Source organism: Larimichthys crocea, chromosome VIII, assembly GCF_000972845.2.
Source record: "Larimichthys crocea isolate SSNF chromosome VIII, L_crocea_2.0, whole genome shotgun sequence".
Classification (NCBI taxonomy): Eukaryota; Metazoa; Chordata; class Actinopteri; family Sciaenidae; genus Larimichthys; species Larimichthys crocea.
In genome coordinates, this window is record NC_040018.1 from 33,423,355 (window position 1) to 33,442,337 (window position 18,983).

The 18,983-nt window shown below is 46.1% G+C and overlaps 2 protein-coding genes across 3 annotated transcripts; one reads left to right on the top strand and one right to left on the bottom strand.

Annotated features, from left to right (window-relative positions):
- The first annotated feature begins 649 nt into the window (after window positions 1–649).
- Window positions 650–11,476, top strand: arfgap2 (ADP-ribosylation factor GTPase activating protein 2). Of its 2 annotated transcripts, XM_027281448.1 has the most exons (17): window positions 650–779; window positions 2,497–2,615; window positions 2,829–2,901; window positions 2,981–3,112; window positions 3,382–3,465; window positions 5,236–5,341; window positions 5,479–5,535; window positions 7,103–7,150; window positions 7,741–7,793; window positions 8,139–8,275; window positions 8,357–8,488; window positions 8,581–8,709; window positions 8,804–8,956; window positions 9,039–9,165; window positions 9,364–9,451; window positions 9,913–10,037; window positions 10,204–11,476. In XM_027281448.1, exons 1-17 carry the CDS (start codon window positions 708–710, stop codon window positions 10,222–10,224), a joined length of 1,656 nt encoding a protein of 551 aa, XP_027137249.1. In that variant the 5' UTR covers window positions 650–707; the 3' UTR covers window positions 10,225–11,476. The 2 variants fall into 2 exon arrangements, with proteins under 2 accessions (XP_027137249.1, XP_027137250.1); XM_027281449.1 differs by lacking the exon at window positions 7,103–7,150.
- On the bottom strand, window positions 11,405–18,307 carry pex16 (peroxisomal biogenesis factor 16). Its single transcript, XM_019276180.2, has 11 exons — window positions 18,056–18,307; window positions 17,946–17,981; window positions 17,785–17,861; window positions 16,691–16,824; window positions 16,487–16,587; window positions 16,210–16,287; window positions 15,414–15,566; window positions 14,638–14,710; window positions 13,755–13,874; window positions 13,479–13,543; window positions 11,405–12,212 (listed from the first exon to the last, which is right to left on the bottom strand). Exons 1-11 carry the CDS (start codon window positions 18,186–18,188, stop codon window positions 12,154–12,156), a joined length of 1,029 nt encoding a protein of 342 aa, XP_019131725.1. The 5' UTR covers window positions 18,189–18,307; the 3' UTR covers window positions 11,405–12,153.
- Window positions 18,308–18,983: the final 676 nt, after the last annotated feature.

An 18,983-nucleotide genomic window follows, 5' to 3' on the forward strand; every position in this document is an offset into this window, starting at 1 on the left:
GAGGAAGTCTCTTCAGATCACCGTCACAAACTGACACGTAGAATGACAAAGGCAGCAGATGGAGGATTCTTTGATTAAAGCCAAGTTAGAAATAATCATTTCTTACAATATATTTTATTTTATCGTATTTACTATTGCTTTTTTGATATTTTATTATGTATATTTTGCTTTATAGTATATTTTTTATTCTTTGTTGTCACCTGTCACTTTGTGTAATGCTGCTGCTGCACTATAATTTCCCAGCTTGGGATAAATAAAGTATGTATATCTATCTATCTATCTATCTATCTATCTATCTATCTATCTATCTATCTATCTATCTATCTATCTATCTATCTATCTTGCTTTGGGCTGTTTGTCATTGTGCTGTAATATGTTTTCTGAAGGGACTGCAGATGGTGCAGTACATCAAATGTCACCGTTTATGTTTAATACTGTTCATGGTGCCATTAAATAACTGAATGAATAAATAATTTATTGTGCATTACGTCCTATTTAAACTGATTTCTTGTATGTTTTCATGGATTTTTCTAAGTGACCCCAGTGTACATTATTATTATAGCTGCTGGAACTTTATTAGAAATGAAAAGTTATTCTCACACACACACACACACACACACACATTATCTCGCGTGTACAAAACGAGCTGAGGTAAACGAGGACCCGTAGTGACGTCAGCACACGGTCCACGTCACAGCGGCATCAAGATGGCTTCGGAACCGAACAAGACGGAGATCCTGACCGTGTTCAAGAGGCTCAGATCCGTCCCGACCAACAAGGTACCGGACCCAGACAGCGCCTGTGTGTGTGTGCCGACCCGGGGACGCGGCTCGGGTGTTCGGGTTCGCTCGGTTATCTCCGACCAGAAGCGGTTAGCTCGTTAGCTAAGCTAAGCTAAGCTAACGAGCTAACTGCTAGCCTGCCGGTAAACGGGAAGGCCACGTATGCGGCGCGCGTGTGTGTGTGTGTGTGTGTGTGTGTGTGTGTGTGTGTGTGTGTGTGTGTGTGTGTGTGTGTGTGTGTGTCGGTGAGGCTGAACGCGGCGCGAGCTGTTCAGAGCAAACTGTGAAACAGAAGTGACGCAAGTTACAGTTACACCTGCTAACTAATGCTAATGCTAACAGTAATCAGATTACACAGAGCTGCTTCTGATAGAGCTCTGTGTAATGTAATCTGAATACATGTAATCAGATTACATTACACAGAGCTGCTTCTGTCAGACACATGTAATCAGATTACATTACACAGAGCCGCTGCTTCTGTCAGACCATAATGTAATCAGATTACATTACACAGAGCCGCTGCTTCTGTCAGACACACATGTAATCAGATTACATTACACAGAGCTGCTGCTTCTGTCAGACCCACATGTAATCAGATTACATTACACAGAGCTGCTCCTTCTGTCAGACCCACATGTAATCAGATTACACTACACAGAGCTGCTGCTTCTGTCAGACCATAATGTAATCAGATTACATTACACAGAGCTGCTGCTTCATGCTCATTTAAATATTCATCTTTTAACTTTCAATCTATCAGATTAATAAATAAACGTCACAGGACAGTTTGTTTCCTCACTGATTTATTCATTAATGTAACGTAATGTAACGTAATGTAATATTATATAATGTTGGACACAGTTTAATAAGTGTTATTAATAGAGGACAAGCCACTAATCATCATATTTAATTATCTATTAATACGACAAACACACTAATAATTCATAGAACAGACTTTTTAACTTTCATTGAAGTAAACTCGTTAAATAATTAGTGACACAGCTGCTTCTCTCTCTGAGCTGTCTGACGTGACGCCCAGAGAAACGTTTAAATCATGTAACTTTACCACACACACACTCACAGCTGCCACCTGTCCATCTACCTGCCACCTGTCCATCTACCTGCCACCTGTCCATCTACCTGTCCATCTACCTGCCACCTGTCCATCTACCTGCTACCTGTCCATCTACCTGCCACCTGTCCATCTACCTGCCACCTATCCATCTACCTGCAACCTGTCCATCTACCTGCAGTTCTTCTTGTCTCTGTCTGCTGCGACTCCGAGCGTGAAGCTTCAGCCTGTTGCGTGTCCGTCGTTCAGCGCTCATGAGTTCAGTTACGTAACGCACGTCACAAACCCGCGTGAGAATCAAAGAACCACGTAAAACGGCGCCGTGCTGCAAAACCACAAGACGGAGTTTCTTTGGGAAAAAAAAAATATTTTTTTAAATTCTTCTTTATTTTCGGTATGTATTGGCATGTTGCCCAGCACTGGTGGTTGCACAGTGTGTGTTCTCTTAAACAGGTGTAACAGGTGACAAACAGAAGAACACCTGAGGGCATCTTTAGGTTTGTGTACATTCATGAAGTCACTCAAACACTGACTGACACTTTAGTATGTGTGTGTTACTGTTTGTGCAGCTTTAATTAGCCCCTGAGACCTCATTAAAGTCGTAACAGTGTTTTTCATGAAATGCTCTGTGTTCCTGTGCAGGTATGTTTCGACTGCGCGGCGAAGAACCCCAGCTGGGCGAGCATCTCGTACGGCGTGTTCCTGTGCATCGACTGCTCCGGGATCCACCGCTCCCTGGGAGTGCATCTCAGCTTCATCAGGTCAGCTACAATAAAAAATAACAGCTGTGACATCGTGACACAAAGGGGTCGGAGTGGCTGCAGGTCGTCTTTCCAACCAAGCAGCAGCACACCAGACTGGACTCATTTAATCAGCTGATCGGTCCGACTGGAACAAAGACCTGCAGCCACGCCGGCCCTTTGTGGAACAGGTTCTCCACGCTAATGCTCCACACCTTTGCTTCTTCCCCTCAGGTCCACCGAGTTAGACTCCAACTGGAACTGGTTTCAGCTCAGATGTATGCAGGTTGGAGGAAATGCCAATGCAGTAAGTCAGGCCGAGTTCGCAGATCTGTGACGTTAAGTCTGACGTGATTTAATAACTCCCTCTCTCCTTCTCTGTGAAGACGGCGTTCTTCCGCCAGCATGGCTGCTCCACCAACGACACCAACGCCAAGTATAACAGCCGTGCAGCCCAGATGTACAGAGAGAAGATCCGGCAGCAAGCCAACGCCGCGCTGTCCAAATATGGCACAGATGTGAGTGTGAACAACAGATTTCTAAATCAGACTGTCAGGCCCTTTTTTTGTTTACTATCTGCATCCCAACGTCATAAAACGGAACAGAGCCGACTTCGTTACTGCTGACTGCAGAAATAAGAAGTCTGTGCACAGTCAGAGTCCTGTGCAGCGTTGGCACGTTACATAAGAGTGCTGAAGTCATTATCAGTGTCCAGAGTCCACGATGACGATCACATCACACGCAGATCAGTGGAAGTCTAACGGACGCTCCTCCTCTCCTCTCGCAGCTCTGGATCGACTCTTCTCCTGCAGGAGGAACTCCGGCTGCTCCCGAGAAGAAAGAGACGGACTTCTTTGCAGAACACACACAGGTTTGATTTGGGATTTAAAAATCAAAGTCACACATCAGGAGTGTTTTTGTTAAAATGCCCAATATTTGTTTTTATTATAAATACATGATGCAAAGCATAAACACACACAACAGTTCCGAGTGTGACAGCGACAAACACAATCACACAAAGTGACAGCTGTCAGAAATAAATGTTGCTGCTCCGACATGTCAGCCGTGCAACCAGTCAGTAGATTTCAAACTGTAAACTCCACCTCGCACTCAAAACAGGCTATAAGGCGCATTTAAAATCATTTAATTTTCTCAGACATCAACAGTGCGCCTTGTGTATTAATTCTGGTTGTGTTTACTAACCTCAAACCGGTTTTACATGGTTCACATTACCGTAGGCTGCCGCAGCCAGGAGCCTCGCGGAGTAATACGGACGGCTTTTTCCACGAATCTCCGTCCTTATTGATCCACGACTCCATGCGTGCCCAAAAACCCAAAGTGAAACAAACTAATTTGGTGCATGACGTCATTCCGGGTGGATTAACCAAAGAACTCCAACCGCTAGATATTGGTGTCAACAGGTCGTTCAGAGTTAAAGTGCGAGCTGCATGGCTGACAGAAGGCGAACACACATTCACAAAGACAGGGAGGCGAGGCCGGACGAGTTACGCCACTGTCTCCGGATGGATCGTGGATCCATCTAAGGATGGGCGATATGGACTAAAAATGTGTCCCGATAATTTCTAGTATTTATCACGGTAACGATAAAAAAACACCAATTCAGCCTAATTCTTTTTGACTATAAATCTGTCACCAAAACAATAATAAAGGCGAGGGGGAGCTGGTGGAATGAAACCGCTGTGAAACAGGAAAACCTTTTTATTTCTGTGATTAATAACAGCTTTATCAAGGCTCGCTCTCTGTTATTGTTCTCTCTCTCTCTCTGATCATTGGACACAAATCAAATTAAACTTCTTCGTGTCATTATTTTGCGGCGTCTGACTCAGATTTAGAAGCTGGTACATGAACTAAACAAAGTCAGATCACACACAGGTAGATTATCAGAGTTTAGTCCGTGAATCCACCTGGATAGTCTCTGCTTCAGAGACATTTCAGGCTGTCTGTGGAGGTTTGACCGAGTGTCTGATTGGCGGCCGGATCGTGAGGGAAGAGCTCCTCACTGTGAGGAAAGAGCTCCTCGCTGTGAGGAAAGAGCTCCTCGCTGTGAGGAAAGAGCTCCTCGCCGTGAGGAAAGAGCTCCTCGCCGTAAGGAAAGAGCTCCTCGCCGTGAGGAAAGAGCTCCTCGCTGTGAGGAAAGAACTCCTCGCCATGAGGAAAGAGCTCCTCGCTGTGAGGAAAAGGCTCCTCACTGTGAGGAAAGAGCTCCTCGCCGTGAGGAAAGAGTTCCTCGCTGCCCGGCGTATCTGCTCCGCCTTCCACCATGTTTGTCAATATGCGTGTTGGGCTGCGAGTGTGTCATCAACGTCATAAATGGGAATTTATCGTTTTTTATCGTGGGATGACATATTCTTACCGTGGGGAATGTTTTTGACGATATATCGTAAACGAGGATAGATCGCACATCCTGGACTGAGGTATCAGTCTAAAGTGTCGTCCGAGCTTTCACGAGATATTGTGAATTAGTTGAATAAAGTTGATCTGACACGCGTTTTGTTTCGCTTATTACGCCTTATAAGCCGATGCGCCTTATGTATGAAAATTGACAGATATTGACTTTAATTGATATTGCGCCTTATAGCCTGAAAAATACGGTAACTGATTTGTTTCTTTCTGTTTTCAGCCTGCGAACGATTGGAGCATGGCGCCGACCTCCGAGCCGCAGCAGAACGGAGCCGCCATCACTCCACAGCTGACCGACACCTCGGCTAAAGTCCAGGATGAGAACCGTCAGTACAGCGATTCTTTTCTGTTCAGTCAATGTACATGAGTTTACCCTGATGATGTCACGGTGACGTCATCGTGTCCTGGTCAGGTGACAGCTGGACATGACGCTCAATTAACAAGCCCGATGTTTTCCTTCCAGAACCGGAGGACGGGCCCAGCATCGACGGGCTGAGCACGTCGCCCAAAGCTTCCATCGGTGAGTCTGTGGGCTTCGTTCAGCGTAACGTCAGCGCGTCATCAGCGTGTTTGACATTCCCATCAGAGAGAACACACACACACACACACACACACACACACACACACACACACTCGGTGTTTGTCTGCTCTTCAGAACACTTTATCCACACAGATGTAATCAGAGTGACTCGCACGTTTTCCATTCAGATCGTTTCAGTCGTGTTTTTCTCAGAGGTAATCCTCCAGAGTCACGCAGACTTCTTTGAACTGTTCAGGTGAGGCGTTATTATCTGAACAATGGCAGGAAAATACCTGCACACACACCTCGTCTGCAGCTTTTATACATGCCAACATGACGGACAGCTTTCCACCTACAGAAGACAGAACATTCTGTCTGTGTGTGTACAGGTACGTTAACTATGTATCTAACAGCAGAGAGAGATTCATCATGCTGTCATGTACCAACTTCTTTTTTATTGTCGATTAATTCTTAATTAATAATGATCAAACCTAATAAAAATATTTAGCTATGTGCTTTACAGAAAGAAACACAAATGCAGGAAACAGGAACAACGACAAATCGAAGACGGATGGATTAAAACATTTTTCATTTGGTCAGTAAAAGGTGAAGAACACCTGAGGAGAGTGAGAATAACAAATATTTAATCAGGAAGAAGTTAGTGGCTGGAAACGGAGGATTGGGTTGATGCAAAAAGAATCAGAAAATTTGAATAATTTCTGGAATAACGTCGCTGAGATCAGACTTCATCTGTTAAAGTTTGATTCTTTATTATGCAAAAAAAAGCAAAACATTTTTTTTAAACTTAGAAATACATATTCGAAAAGGAGTGAGAAGAAGAAGAAGAATAACTTATAAACTCCAAGCTCCCTTGCAACGTGTTTAAATATTCCTGATACTTATTGATAAATAGAATATATCCCTGACAAAAAACAAAACAAAATAAAACCTGCATATACACTTAATACAACACACACACACATGCACAAAGAGAGACATAACCTCATGACCCTCAGTGCTCCCTCATCCCTGCACCTCATTTTAAACTGGTTCATGTTTGGACATTGCTTCTGTTCCACAGTCTCACCTCAATAACTGAAACACAGAAACCTAAATTATAATTTCTGCATATTTATTGTTACAGATTATTTTCAGCTTTAAACATTATTTGAGCAGTTTTGATTTGGTTCTTGCTACAAATTTTAAACGTTCATTGTTTATAAGATTTGTGTTCCAGCTTCACAATCATCTTCAATCCACTGAACTTTATGAACTTTTTTCTGCTTCCTGCTGTGACGTGTTGAATGGAAACAAATCAGTCTAAATTTAAAGAGAGTTCGTCACATGATTAGAAAACGACAAATAAAGCCGTAAACGAGATTTTAAGTTTGGCGTCATCGACACGACAACACAGTGATTAATGTTCATGATCAGTCGTTAATTGATGGATCGTTTACACGTCGTTAACAGTGTCAGATCGTCTAATGTGGATAAAACTTGACTGTTCTAAATCAGCCTTTTCTGTTTCCTGGTCCTGGTCCTGGTTCTGGTTTGTCCTGCCGTGTAGAGGACTCCATGCGTCTGTCCTCCCAGGACGGAGGACGGACCCCCAAAGGTGACTTGTGTGGGCTGAGCTGCTGTTGTTTGCGGTGGCTGGTTGTGTTTGCTTTGACTGACAGCTCGCCGGCCGGCCGCCTCCGTCCTCTCGCTCATCACGCCATGCAGAGCGTGCGCCGTTTCTGACGAGCAGTCGCCGTGTAACGAAGCAAAGCTCGGGATAAGTTAGCGCGCGGTCCGACAGCAGGCCGGTCATCTGTCGAGCTGCAGGCCGTCGTCAGGTTCAGTCGCTCGCTGCGAGCGTTTCAGACGCGACCTGTCGACCTTGTGGTGTCACAACTCTGAAGGTAACAAGCAGGCTAATAATAGTGTCCGTCACAATGAGCAGCTTTTTAAAGTGTCTAATTTTAGAATGTGTCAGCACGACTAACATCGGCGTCTGGAGAGTTTGTTTGTGTCTTGCTGGAGGTTAAAGGTCAGTTTGAAACGCTGCTTCACCGTCAGTTTGGGAACTAATGAAAGATCAGCTGAGATCAGGCTTTAGTTTTCTGAGCCGGCGTGTTTCTCTTGCTTTGCCGATGTACGAAGTCATTCTCCGTTCGCCTGCTTTGATAACTGAAGGTGTTAAAGATGTCCTTTATGTTCCAGATGTGAAGCCTTCCATCATCGGGAAGAAGAAGCCGATGGCTGCCAAAAAAGGGGTGAGTCACAAACTGTGTTTCAGGAGCTTCACGTAAAAATCAGTCTCCAGGTGGAAGAAGCCTTTTGTGTTGGAAAACTACAAGTTTGATATTTTTAGAGCTGGACAGACCTGCTCTGTCCTCGCCTCCGCTGACAAACACACTGAACTCTGTGAATGAACGTCGACAGCGCAGCTCTGCTGCTTCACTTCACATCCTCATTAAACTGTCGGTGAACTAAACTCGGCCCTCTGCTTTCTTCCTCGCCTCGATGAGCGAAGTCCAAATTTAATCCAGGAAACCCGGACGGGGACTTTAAACAGTTCAAAGACTTTAACTTGTGAACCACATTTCTCCCTGATGCAGCTCGGTGCAAAGAAAGGACTCGGCGCTCAGAAGGTGAGCAGCAAGAGTTTCACCGAGGTGGAGAAACAGGCGCAAGTGGCCGAGAAGATGAGAGAGGAGCAGGCCGCCGAGGCCAAGAAGCAAGCCGAGGAGTCCATGTAAGGAAGCCGTCGTTTCATTTCTTCCTCTTCCTCCTGTTTGTGCGCCTGAGCTCTGACGTCTCGTTGTGGCCGTTGCAGTGTGGCCTCCATGCGTCTGGCTTACAAAGAGCTGGAGATCGACAGGAAGGTGGAGGAGAAGAAGCTGCAGAACCTGGAGGGCAAGAAGAGGGAGCAGGCCGAGAGACTGGGCATGGGCTTCGGCAGCCGGAGGTACAACACGAACCCGACTCGGGTTTCCCTGCAGAGGATCGACTCGTACGTCTGAGCGTGTTTCATCTCTGAACGTGTGCTTCCTGTTTCAGTGCCGTGTCTCACTCCGTGATGTCGGAGATGCAGGTGATCGAGCAGGAAACTCCCGTCGGAGCCAAGTCCTCCTCTCGCTCCAAACTGGACATGTTTGACGAGCCGGGTTTCACCTCTGGACCCCCAAAGTACGCGAGACACCTTTTTAAAACGACACCCACGATGTGTGAAGCTGCTCCATGTTTGAGCTCCGTCATTAATTCTTTGTGCTTGATGTTTCAGATACAAGGACAACCCGTTCACAGTGGGAGACAGTTTTGGATCGCGGTGGGATACCGACGGAGGCAGCGCCTCCTTCACCACCTCCTGGGCTCTGGAGAAAGAAGACCCCAAAGAGGAGGTCACCATCTCCAGTATTCAGCCAATCGGAGAGAGGTAGCTGTGGTTAGTGTGTAACAGCAGGACTGTCGTTGACCGGAGCAGCAGCTCTGATCACGTCGCTCTCTCTGATCCTCAGGCTGCCCAGCAGAAGGAAAGCCGAGGTGTCGGCTCCGGTGTCCGAGTCGAGCGAGGCCAGACAGAAGTTTGCAAACGCCAAGGCGATCTCCTCGGACATGTTCTTCGGACGCGAGAGCAGCGCAGAGGTGAGAAGCAGTCAGGACGTCTTCAGCAGTGAAGACACCGAAGTGTTTGACATCGTCTGACGCCGTGAGACAAAGAGCTTTAAGATTTGTGTATGAAGGTTTCAGGGATTTGGACGTCGAGCGATTCTCGTTGTGTGAATGTCTCGTATGAAGTCAGCCGACCTCGTTACTGACCTCAGCTTCTTCTTCTTCTGTCAGTATGACGCTAAGACAAGACTGGAGACCATGTCAGGAAGCTCCTCCATCAGCTCAGCCGACCTGTTCGGAGAGGGCAGCGACCACAAAGGTGAAAACAGAGAGAGTGTGTGTGTGTGTGTGTGTGTGTGTGTGTGTGTGTGTGTGTGTGTGTGTGTGTGTGTGTGTGTGGTAACAAAGAAACAGAATTCAGATATTCTCACACCACGGACAGAAACAAACCTGATGTCAGGTTCATTTAAATATGTCAATCCTCCTCCTCTCTCTTCTTCTTCTCCCTCCTCTCTCCTCTTCTTCTTCTTCCTCCTCCTGCTCCTCCTCTCTCCTCTTCTTCTTCCTCCTCTTCTCCCTCCTCCTCCTCCTCCTCTCTCCTCTTCTTCTTCTTCCTCCTCCCTCCTCCTCCCCCTCCTCTCCCTCCTCCCCTTCCTCTCTCCTCCTTCCCTTCCTCTCTCCTCTCCCTCCTCTCTCTCCTCCTTCCCCCTCCTCCTCCCCTTCCTCTCTCCTCCCCTTCCTCCTCCTCCTCCTCCCCCTCCTCCTCCCTCCTCCTCTCAGGGAGGGCTTCAGGCTTCGACAGCGTGCTCCCCTCCGGTCCGGACATTGCACAATTCAAACAAGGGGTGAAGACTGTAGCGGGCAAGATGGCCGTCCTCGCCAACGGCGTCATGAATACAATCCAGGTGAGACGTCGGCGTCCTCGCGCAGAGCGGCGTGAATGTGACGGAGCTGCAGGTGGAGGTCAGAGGTCAGAGGCTCCCCGACACTCAGCAGCTCCGTCACCCCGCTGCGCTCGCTCCTCCAACAAAACACTAACAAGTTTTAAACTCGTGTCCTCTGTCTCGTCAGGATCGTTACGGCTCGTACTGATCGACCCGAGCTCCGACCTGTGGGAAGACAAACTAACCAACGCCTGTGTAGAGCCGACAGCCAGAAGACGGGACGAGAGAGAGACGGGAAGCAGAAAGGAAAACATCTCCCGTCCTCTTTCAGAGACAATTTTCCAGGAGTGAGACAGTATTTCCTTCTCTCATTCTCATCTGCAGACTCTTGAGTTTTATTTTCATAACGGAAACCATCGCAGGGTGTAATCTTTTCTAAATCCAGAGTCGCGTTGTAATTCACCGTCGAGGATTCTTTGGTTTTTAGTTTTCAAAAATGACGTCAGAGTTAATTCTGCTATATTTTATTCCTCCTACATAAATCAAAGTGTTTTTAATTCTTATTATCCAGATACTTTATGCTTAAGTCTTTTTTGTTTTATTGCGATATTAAAAAATCTGCAGTATATATTTTCAACTTTCAGCGTTAATTTGAACGGTTTGACCTCGATGTTTGCGTTCAGTGTTCGACTCGTCCGCAGGTTACAGCGACCGTCTTTACAGCGTCGGGCGATCTGTGAGCTCGGAGCGTCTGACGTTTGATGTCCGAGCTGCTGATTATTTATTATGTCTTTTTAAAAAACAGAAACGACCTCCAGCTCGTTCAACAAACACAGAGCGAGGAATCAAAGATTTCTGAATCGGGGATTAAAGTAAAGAAGGAGTCCGAGCTCAGAGAACGCCGACGCTGTTCTGACTGTTCGTCCATTTCACGACCTTCGACGTGTTGCTGGTTGGATCTGAAGTCCGCGTACCTCAGCTCGACGCGCTGCCTTTGTTTGTTCTCTGCTTTTGTTTTGGAAGGCTGACGTCTTCGGTTTACATTTTTACCTCTTCACCTTCACACACGTCGGCCAATATAAAAACATTCACACTGCATCACGACGGCTGTGCCTGTAACGGACGAACGAGGAAACATTTCAGTACTTCTCCAACTCTTTAGCCGCCACATTAAACTCCCGGAGCGAGTAGCATGCAAGTGAACACAACAAAGTCAGTCGAGTATAAAACTTTGACATCACCCAAACCTTCACGTTCCCAAAAGACGAGAGGTCTGGAAACCGGTTTGTAGTTTTTATTAGATGGATCAAAGCGTGGCCATGCCTGTGTGTCCCGACCGAGAGAAACTCTCCAAACAGAAACAAACGTGGACCGACACCGAAACCATGAAACGTTCAACTATTTATTTGTAGGCTACAAAAAGAAACTTATTCAGTATGTTAATAAAGATTGAAAAGCTCTGCTGGTGTCCACATGTTTCATTTCTCAGTTTTAAAGCAACATTATGCAACATTTTTAAGTCACTTACGCACCGCTGTGGTAACTATGTTCAGCTGTACTCGAGTATTTCTTCTGATTACATTACTTATGATCAATAACTAACTTTGATAACAGCCAAACATCAAGCGAGTGCAACAATAGTTTCCCGGGTGCAGCAGCGTCGTCTTCAGTCCTCCAGAACCACAGAGAGTTGAAGCAGAGCAGCTGGTGCTGATCCAGTTTCACCAGAATCGGTGAAATAGTCGGTGGTGTGTGACTTAAAGCGTTACATTCTTCTCACACCAACTTGTTATTCTGAAGGAAAGTGAGTTGCGTAAAGTTGCTCTCGAAACATTTCTTCATCTATTGACAGAAAGGTCATCGTGAGCGCTCAGAGGGAAAGGAATGAAACCAAACAACTCTGCCATAATTCTACAAAGTGTTGATGCAGAGTCGGAGCATGAAGTCAAAGAATGCAGCTCTCGTTTCCTCTGAGCTGTAGTGTCATAAATCTGTTAGAATAATCACGATAATCGCGTCGGTTTGATTTCTGAATCATTTCGTCCTCGCTGTCAGTCAGACGTGGAAAATCATCTCCAGTTATCGAGTGTCTCTGTCCAAACTGTCCAAATCAAAGATCCGAGCACGTCGGCAGGTTTTATCCCCAGTTGTAGAAGTAGATCTTCTGCCAGGTGGGGAGGTAATCCATCAGAGGACCTGAACAGACGGACAACAGCATGAAAACAAGCTCCAGTCAGAGAGTGTGACGGACTGAACGATGCTGTCAGAAAATGAAATTCTTACCGTCTTAATAAGTTACAAACAATCAGTTATATTTGTGCCATAATTAAAACTAAACCAATCTGAAGTTGTTGAGCTGATGATCACGATTCAGTGTGTGGCAACGTGGATCGACTTCTGGATGTTTAACATTTAAAAATAAACTACAAACTCTCCCATCAGCCTCAGCTGCACTTTGTTTTACAGCTAGTGTACGAGCCAAAATGTGTGAATATAGTTTGTGTTTATTTCTTTAGGTCAGCTTCACAGGTGTGCTCACCTTATTTTCACCTGTGTGCACCTGGTGACAGGATCCAGCGTCACTATTTATTATCACGCTTCACGTTATCACTCAGTCCCACCAGGATTTCACGGGCCTGTTTTGAAATGGACTAAAATGCCCGATGTTGCTTTTTACATTTTTGTTGCGGGAGGAGGTGAGATTCCCTTTTTATAATTAAAACTGAGGAATATTTTGAATATAGAGTTATTACTGAAAAAGAAAGCTATAAAGAACATGGAAAATAAATCAACGTTTATTTCCTGAATGCATTTGTAGTTTCAAGTCCATAGAAACTCTCAACGAAATTTAAGTTCTAGAAAAACATAATGTAAACGTCTCAGCCTTCATTTTAGAAAAAAGAGAGAAAAGTATTGTGTGTGCTGTGTAGTACACTGAGACATGAAAACCTGACTGAAACAGATCCCTGGATTACAAAAAGGCAACAAAGTATTTTCTAAATGCATCTGTTGGTTTGAAGGTTAAAGTGGATAGAACGGACATGCTGCTTCTCCATCACAGTTTCGTTCACAGAAGTGAAGCTGAAGGAAGTTTGGCTCAAGACGCGAAAAAATCGCAGTGATTGGTTAAAATTTTAAGACCGCCTTGAATTCACAAGGATTCACTGAAGCTGCAAATCGCAACATTGCGAATTCCTGGAGGGTCTGAATACTGTCCCAGCACTTCAGATCACAGAGCTCATCACACACACACACACAGTATCAAATTAACAGGAAATCAGAAATAATCTGTGACTGAGAATGTTTTGTTGATCTAGAACGTTAACGGGAAACATGTTTGGTTGTATATTTTAAAAAAATAAGTGTGTCTGTCTCGAGCTGCCGTTCTGTTTTAAACGTTGTTCACTGTTTGAGTCGTGAATATTTAAAGTTCATTCTCACGCTCAGGGCGATGTTACTTACGTGCTACGAGGCCGATTCCCGGAACGTGATCAGCCAACAGCCTGAGCAGGAAGAGCAGCTTCTCCCTGCAAACACAGTCACACTGATTAACACTGCATGAAAACCATGAATGAATGAATCATTAACAGTCAGTGACTTTAAACAATCAAACGTGAAGACTTGATGCTCTCTGGTTACTGTACGTTAAACATCTTTGTGTGTTTGAAGTGAAGATGTCACGTTGGTCTGAGGGTAATATTTATAACACTTGATTGTGATGAACTGATCTAAACTTACTCTGAGAACTTGTCATAGAAAGGAGAACGCAGGAGGTAATAGAGCAGGAGGAAGGTCCTCCTCCTCATCTCGGCCCTCTCCCAACGAGTCTGAAACTTTTTATCTCCGAGCACGGCGAAGCTGAAAGAAGAAGAGCGTGAAAAACTTCTCATGCTGTGATTCTGTGAAGGGACAAAGGAGGCGGTGAAGTGATGCATGCCTGTCACAGGTGTGATCCTCAAACAAACAAACGAACAGGCCTGGATGAGTCAGCGCACTGACGTTTAAGAAATACCTTCAAAGAACAGCGTGTGACCTGCAGACGGCTTCATGAACTCATGAACTTTTCTGTCTGAACTGTGCAAAATCAAAACAAACTCAATCTTCATCGTTCACATCTGTACATAGATCACATTCCTCCTACCTGATATCGAGCTGGTATGACAGACGGAGATTTACAGATCTGTCATAACTCGTCTCTTTAAGTGATGACACGTTCAGGAAATGATTATCATTATAATAACCTGAATACTTTTTTATTGAATGACATGAACCAGTTCTGCCTGAACTCCAACGACACAATACAATAATATTTACTCGATGTAAATTATGTTATTCATCATGTCATCCAACCTGTGTGTGTCAATGCCGTGTAACCTGTCATTATCACAACGTGTCCACAACATTACTAAGAGAATGTCGGGAGAATGATTTTTACATTTTCCATGAGTTTTAAAGATTTTCCAGGTTTTCCAGGATGCATGAGGACTTGAAACCTCACAAGTGAAAGTTTGATCAAGAACGTTGAAGATGCCTGTATAAATATTTCCTCATACAAATATTAAACATAATTCGTGTGTGAATGTTGAATGTGAATGAATATTATGACGAGGAACTCATTCACCTGGAAAGTTCGAGCGCTCCGGAGATGAGCCAAGGCTTCCAGGACTTTTTCCCACAGAGTCCGAGGCAGAGTACTGCAGGCAGGGAGGGGTTAAGGCAACAACAGGAAGGGTCAGGGTCAGGGATCAGGGTCAGGATTAGGATCAGGGTCAGGGATCAAGATGAAAGTCAGGATCAAGGTCAGGATCAGGGATCAGGGTCAGGATCAGGGGTCAAGATCAAGGTCAGGATCAGGGTCAGGATCAGGGTCAGGGGTCAGGATCAGAGTCAGGGATCAGGATCAGAGTCAGGGATTAGGGTCAGGATCAGGGGTCAGGGTCAGGATCAGGGGTCAGGACCAGGATCAGCATCAGGGGTCAGGACCAGGATCAGCATCAGGGGTCAGGACCAGGATCAGCATCAGGGGTCAGGACCAGGGTCAGGATCAGGATCAGGGGTCACGATCAGGGTCAGGATCAGGATCAGGGGTCAGGATCAGGGATCAGGATCAGGGGTCAGGGATCAGGGATCAGGATCAGGGTCAGGATCAGGGTCAGGTCTATCTTGCTGCCCTGCAGAGCGTCTGGCTTTGTAACCTGACACACAGTGAGAACAGTTCGCCATCTAGAGGTCGCCGCAGTAAACACAGGACAGCTTGAGGATCAGTTCATGGTGCAGAGTCTGTCACACAGTCTGAGCTCGTTTAATTCAATAATAAGAATATAAATAAACTTTGTTCATATGAAACTAAAGATGTTTCACTGTCATGTTTCATGATGCAGCTGCAGGGAAGGATACGATGTACGAGCGGCCGTGCGATGTACGCCGACTCCGCGATGGTCTCCTGAAGGTTCAGCTGTGTCGGTTTGCTGCTGAGCTTCTCCCCGTCTGAGCTGCTCCTCCTCTTCCTCTGACTCGGAGCTCCCCACAGCCGGGCCTGCAGGGACGGAGCTGGAACCAGACGGGAAGGCGGAGGTGACGAGGTGACGAGGACTCAACCAAAACAGTGAAAACAGACCCCAGCAAAACATCACAGATACTGATACTAGATCTTGGTCTGGAGCCAGAACCTGTGCAGCAGTGATCAGGGTTGGAGCTCCATCTTTATGTACAGTCGATGGTTTTAATGGTTAAATAAAAACAGGATTATCTTCACACTTAAAGCACAAACAGAAGGAAATTAACCCACAACTGTCGTCAGATTCTGAAACGTGTTTTCAGGACCTTTAAATCAAACTGAAGCTGCAGGCCCGGCTGCTCGCTGTGCGCTGTATGAACGCAACATTTGGTGAATATTTAGTTACAGATGATGAAAGACATTCTCCGTTACAACGACATTTAAGAAGCTCACAGAGGACGCGGGCAGGAGGAGTCATTTGTTCTGTTTCTGAGCCTGACGTTCGTCAGCTGACGTTCAGACACTTCAACACTCATTTCTTTGTTTCTTTTAAGCCTTTACCTGAAACTGAACACCTGCACTCAGCCACACAGCTGCTTAAGAGGCTCAGATTTATTTTCAAGTTACGGGAAACTTTTGGGATATCACATTTCCATTTTAACAGCAACAGAAAAAAAGAGTTTAAACCCGTCTCACCGCTGCCCAGTGGCCTGATGACCCGTCCGGACCGCTGACCCACGAAGCACGAGTCTTCTTGTTCCCCGTTACCGTCATCTGTACAGAAGAGGACGGAAACATTCATCACTTTTTCAATGCACAGTGCTGAACTGAGAGATAAAATGAGTTTGTTTGTAGTTGCTGCAACATTATTTCATTTCTTTGACCACTTGGGGGCAGTGAAACAAACCGTGAACAGTATCAGAGACATTTCAGGCTGACTGTTTCTTTCAGTGAGAAACGAAGCATCACTGACCTTCACTGATAAATTCTGCACCTCGGTCCAGGGGGATTATGGGAGGTGAAGTCTGGATGCCAGATTTGTACCTCAGAAGAAGAACGATGCGAAAAACTGCCCTGCAGATCGACGTGAGAGAGACGAGAGAGAACAAACACACTCTTGAAAACTAAAACTAATGAACCATAATAATAATTCTACGTCATGAAAAGTGAACCATACTTAAAGATCTGAATGAGTCCGATCACCAGCCAGCGGCCGACTTCCCCCCACAGCTTGCAGGCTCCGATCTCCAGGAAAACCTCCACGCACTCCAGCACAGAGAGCCAGGTCAGGAGCCTCTGCTGGGAGAGAGGCTGGACACACACCGACACCGAGTCAGTACCGAGTTAACACCAGAGTCAGCATAGAGTCAACACCGGAGTCAACACCGGAGTCAACACCGGAGTCAACACACAAGTCAACACACAAGTCAACACACAAGTCAACACCGAGTCAACACACGAGTCAACACCGAGTTAACACACGAGTCAACACAGAGTCAACACCAGAGTCAACACCGGAGTCAACACTAGAGTCAACACTAGAGTCAACACACGGGTCAACACACGGGTCAACACGGGGTCAGCACAGAGTCAACACAGAGTCAACACATGAGTCAACACCAGAGTCAACACAGAGTCAACACACGAGTCAACACACGAGTCAACACAGAGTCAACACCAGAGTCAAGACAGAGTCAACACCAGAGTCAACACCAGAGTCAAGACCAGAGTCAACACCAGAGTCAAGACAGGGTCAACACCAGAGTCAACACCAGAGTCAAGACAGAGTCAACACAGAGTCAGCACAGAGTCAGCACAGAGTCAGCACAGAGTCAACACGGAGTCAACACGGAGTCAAGACGGAGTCAACACAGAGTCAGCACAGAGTCAACACCAGAGTCAACACCAGAGTCAACACCAGAGTCAACACCAGAGTCAACACCAGAGTCAGCACAGAGTCAACACAGAGTCAACACAGAGTCAACACACGAGTCAACACACGAGTCAACACCAGAGTCAACACCGAGTCAACACCAGAGTCAACACACGAGTCAACACAGAGTCAGCACAGAGTCAACACAGAGTCAACACAGAGTCAACACAGAGTCAACACACGAGTCAACACCAGAGTCAACACCAGAGTCAGCACAAAGTCAACACAGAGTCAACACACGAGTCAACACACGAGTCAGCACACGAGTCAACACACGAGTCAGCACAGAGTCAGCACAGAGTCAGATGACTGAGTCTGATGTTCTGGTTGTTGCTCACCACAGGAAATGAACATCTCAGGCCTTTTCGCAGGATGCTGTCGTTGAACAGCACCAGCAGGTTGGAGGCAGAATACACTGAGGAGAGAAAGTGTGTTACTGATTCTGCATCACCTGCTGTGACCTAGCACCTGCTGTGTTGACCTTTGACCTTTGACTCACCCAGTTCAGATATTTCATGAGAGTCTGCGAATCTTCCTGCAACACACACAGTCACATTATTCATGATGCTGCAGCACGCTGCTCCTGCACCTGCCTGCACGTGCACTCACCTGCGATCAGGTAGGACAGGGTCCTCGCGGTGCTCTCCAGCTGTGCGGTCGCTGCGGGGTTCCTCCTCACGTGCTCCGTGTAGCGCTCATATAAGCGCGCGGCCCTGTCCGCGCACTCTTTAAACCGAGACATGTTGTTGTAGCAGGGGGCCTCAGTTAGTCCGGGACACAGAAACACTCTTAACACCCCCAACAACAACAAACTTCCTCCTTCGTGGTCCGACAGTTATTAACGTCCCCCTCAGGCTCCAACACATTGGTTCCTAGCGTTACACTGATGGGAAGTTCGTTTTTTTTAGGGAGTCGGATCATTTGACTCTAGAGATTCACGGGGAAGTTCTTTTTTTCACTCAGTTTTTATTTACATGCATTTTTTTAACCCCAAACACACACAAACACACACACAGTACAAGAACAAAGGCTCATGCAAATGTGGAGAGAGATGGTGGAGTGATGGGCAGCCAGCCACAGCAGATGGGTGGGGGGATTCGGTGCCTTGCTCAAGGCCGCGGCAGTGCCCAGGAGGTGACTGGCACCTCTCCAGCTATTTTGGTCCATGCTGGACTTGAACCCAAGTGGCTCTTTAAACTGGCTCTTCAAAGCTCTCTGAACCGGCTCTTGTTGAAAACAGCCTAACTGCTTTCACCCGAGTTGGTTGATGTGAAGAAGCGTCCTGAGAGTAGTTGAACATCACACAAACAAACCTTTATTTCTGTTAACAGAGATCTCTGGAGATCACACTACAGAACATACATCTGTTCAAGCCAAACGCAAAGTGAGATCTGAGTAATATCTGCAAAAGGATGCTCATATAGATTCTGCGTGAAGTCCTTTCCTATAAATCATCTGATCTGTCCCAACCAATTAAAGAGCAGCCCGCTCTTCAGGTGTGACTAGGTTAAAGTTTGTATACTAGAAACTGTTCCAT

Bases quoted from the DNA above. Each gene is read 5' to 3' on its own strand.
- arfgap2 (XM_027281448.1), top strand. From the start codon at position 708: ATGGCTTCGGAACCGAACAAGACGGAGATCCTGACCGTGTTCAAGAGG. The intron at 780-2,496 runs GTACCGGACCCA...GTTCCTGTGCAG, and splicing joins GATCCGTCCCGACCAACAAG to GTATGTTTCGACTGCGCGGC. The intron at 2,616-2,828 runs GTCAGCTACAAT...TCTTCCCCTCAG, and splicing joins GTGCATCTCAGCTTCATCAG to GTCCACCGAGTTAGACTCCA.
- pex16 (XM_019276180.2), bottom strand. From the start codon at position 18,188: ATGTCTCGGTTTAAAGAGTGCGCGGACAGGGCCGCGCGCTTATATGAG. The intron at 17,982-18,055 runs GTGAGTGCACGT...TGTGTGTTGCAG, and splicing joins CCTGTCCTACCTGATCGCAG to GAAGATTCGCAGACTCTCAT. The intron at 17,862-17,945 runs GTGAGTCAAAGG...TTCTCTCCTCAG, and splicing joins TCATGAAATATCTGAACTGG to TGTATTCTGCCTCCAACCTG.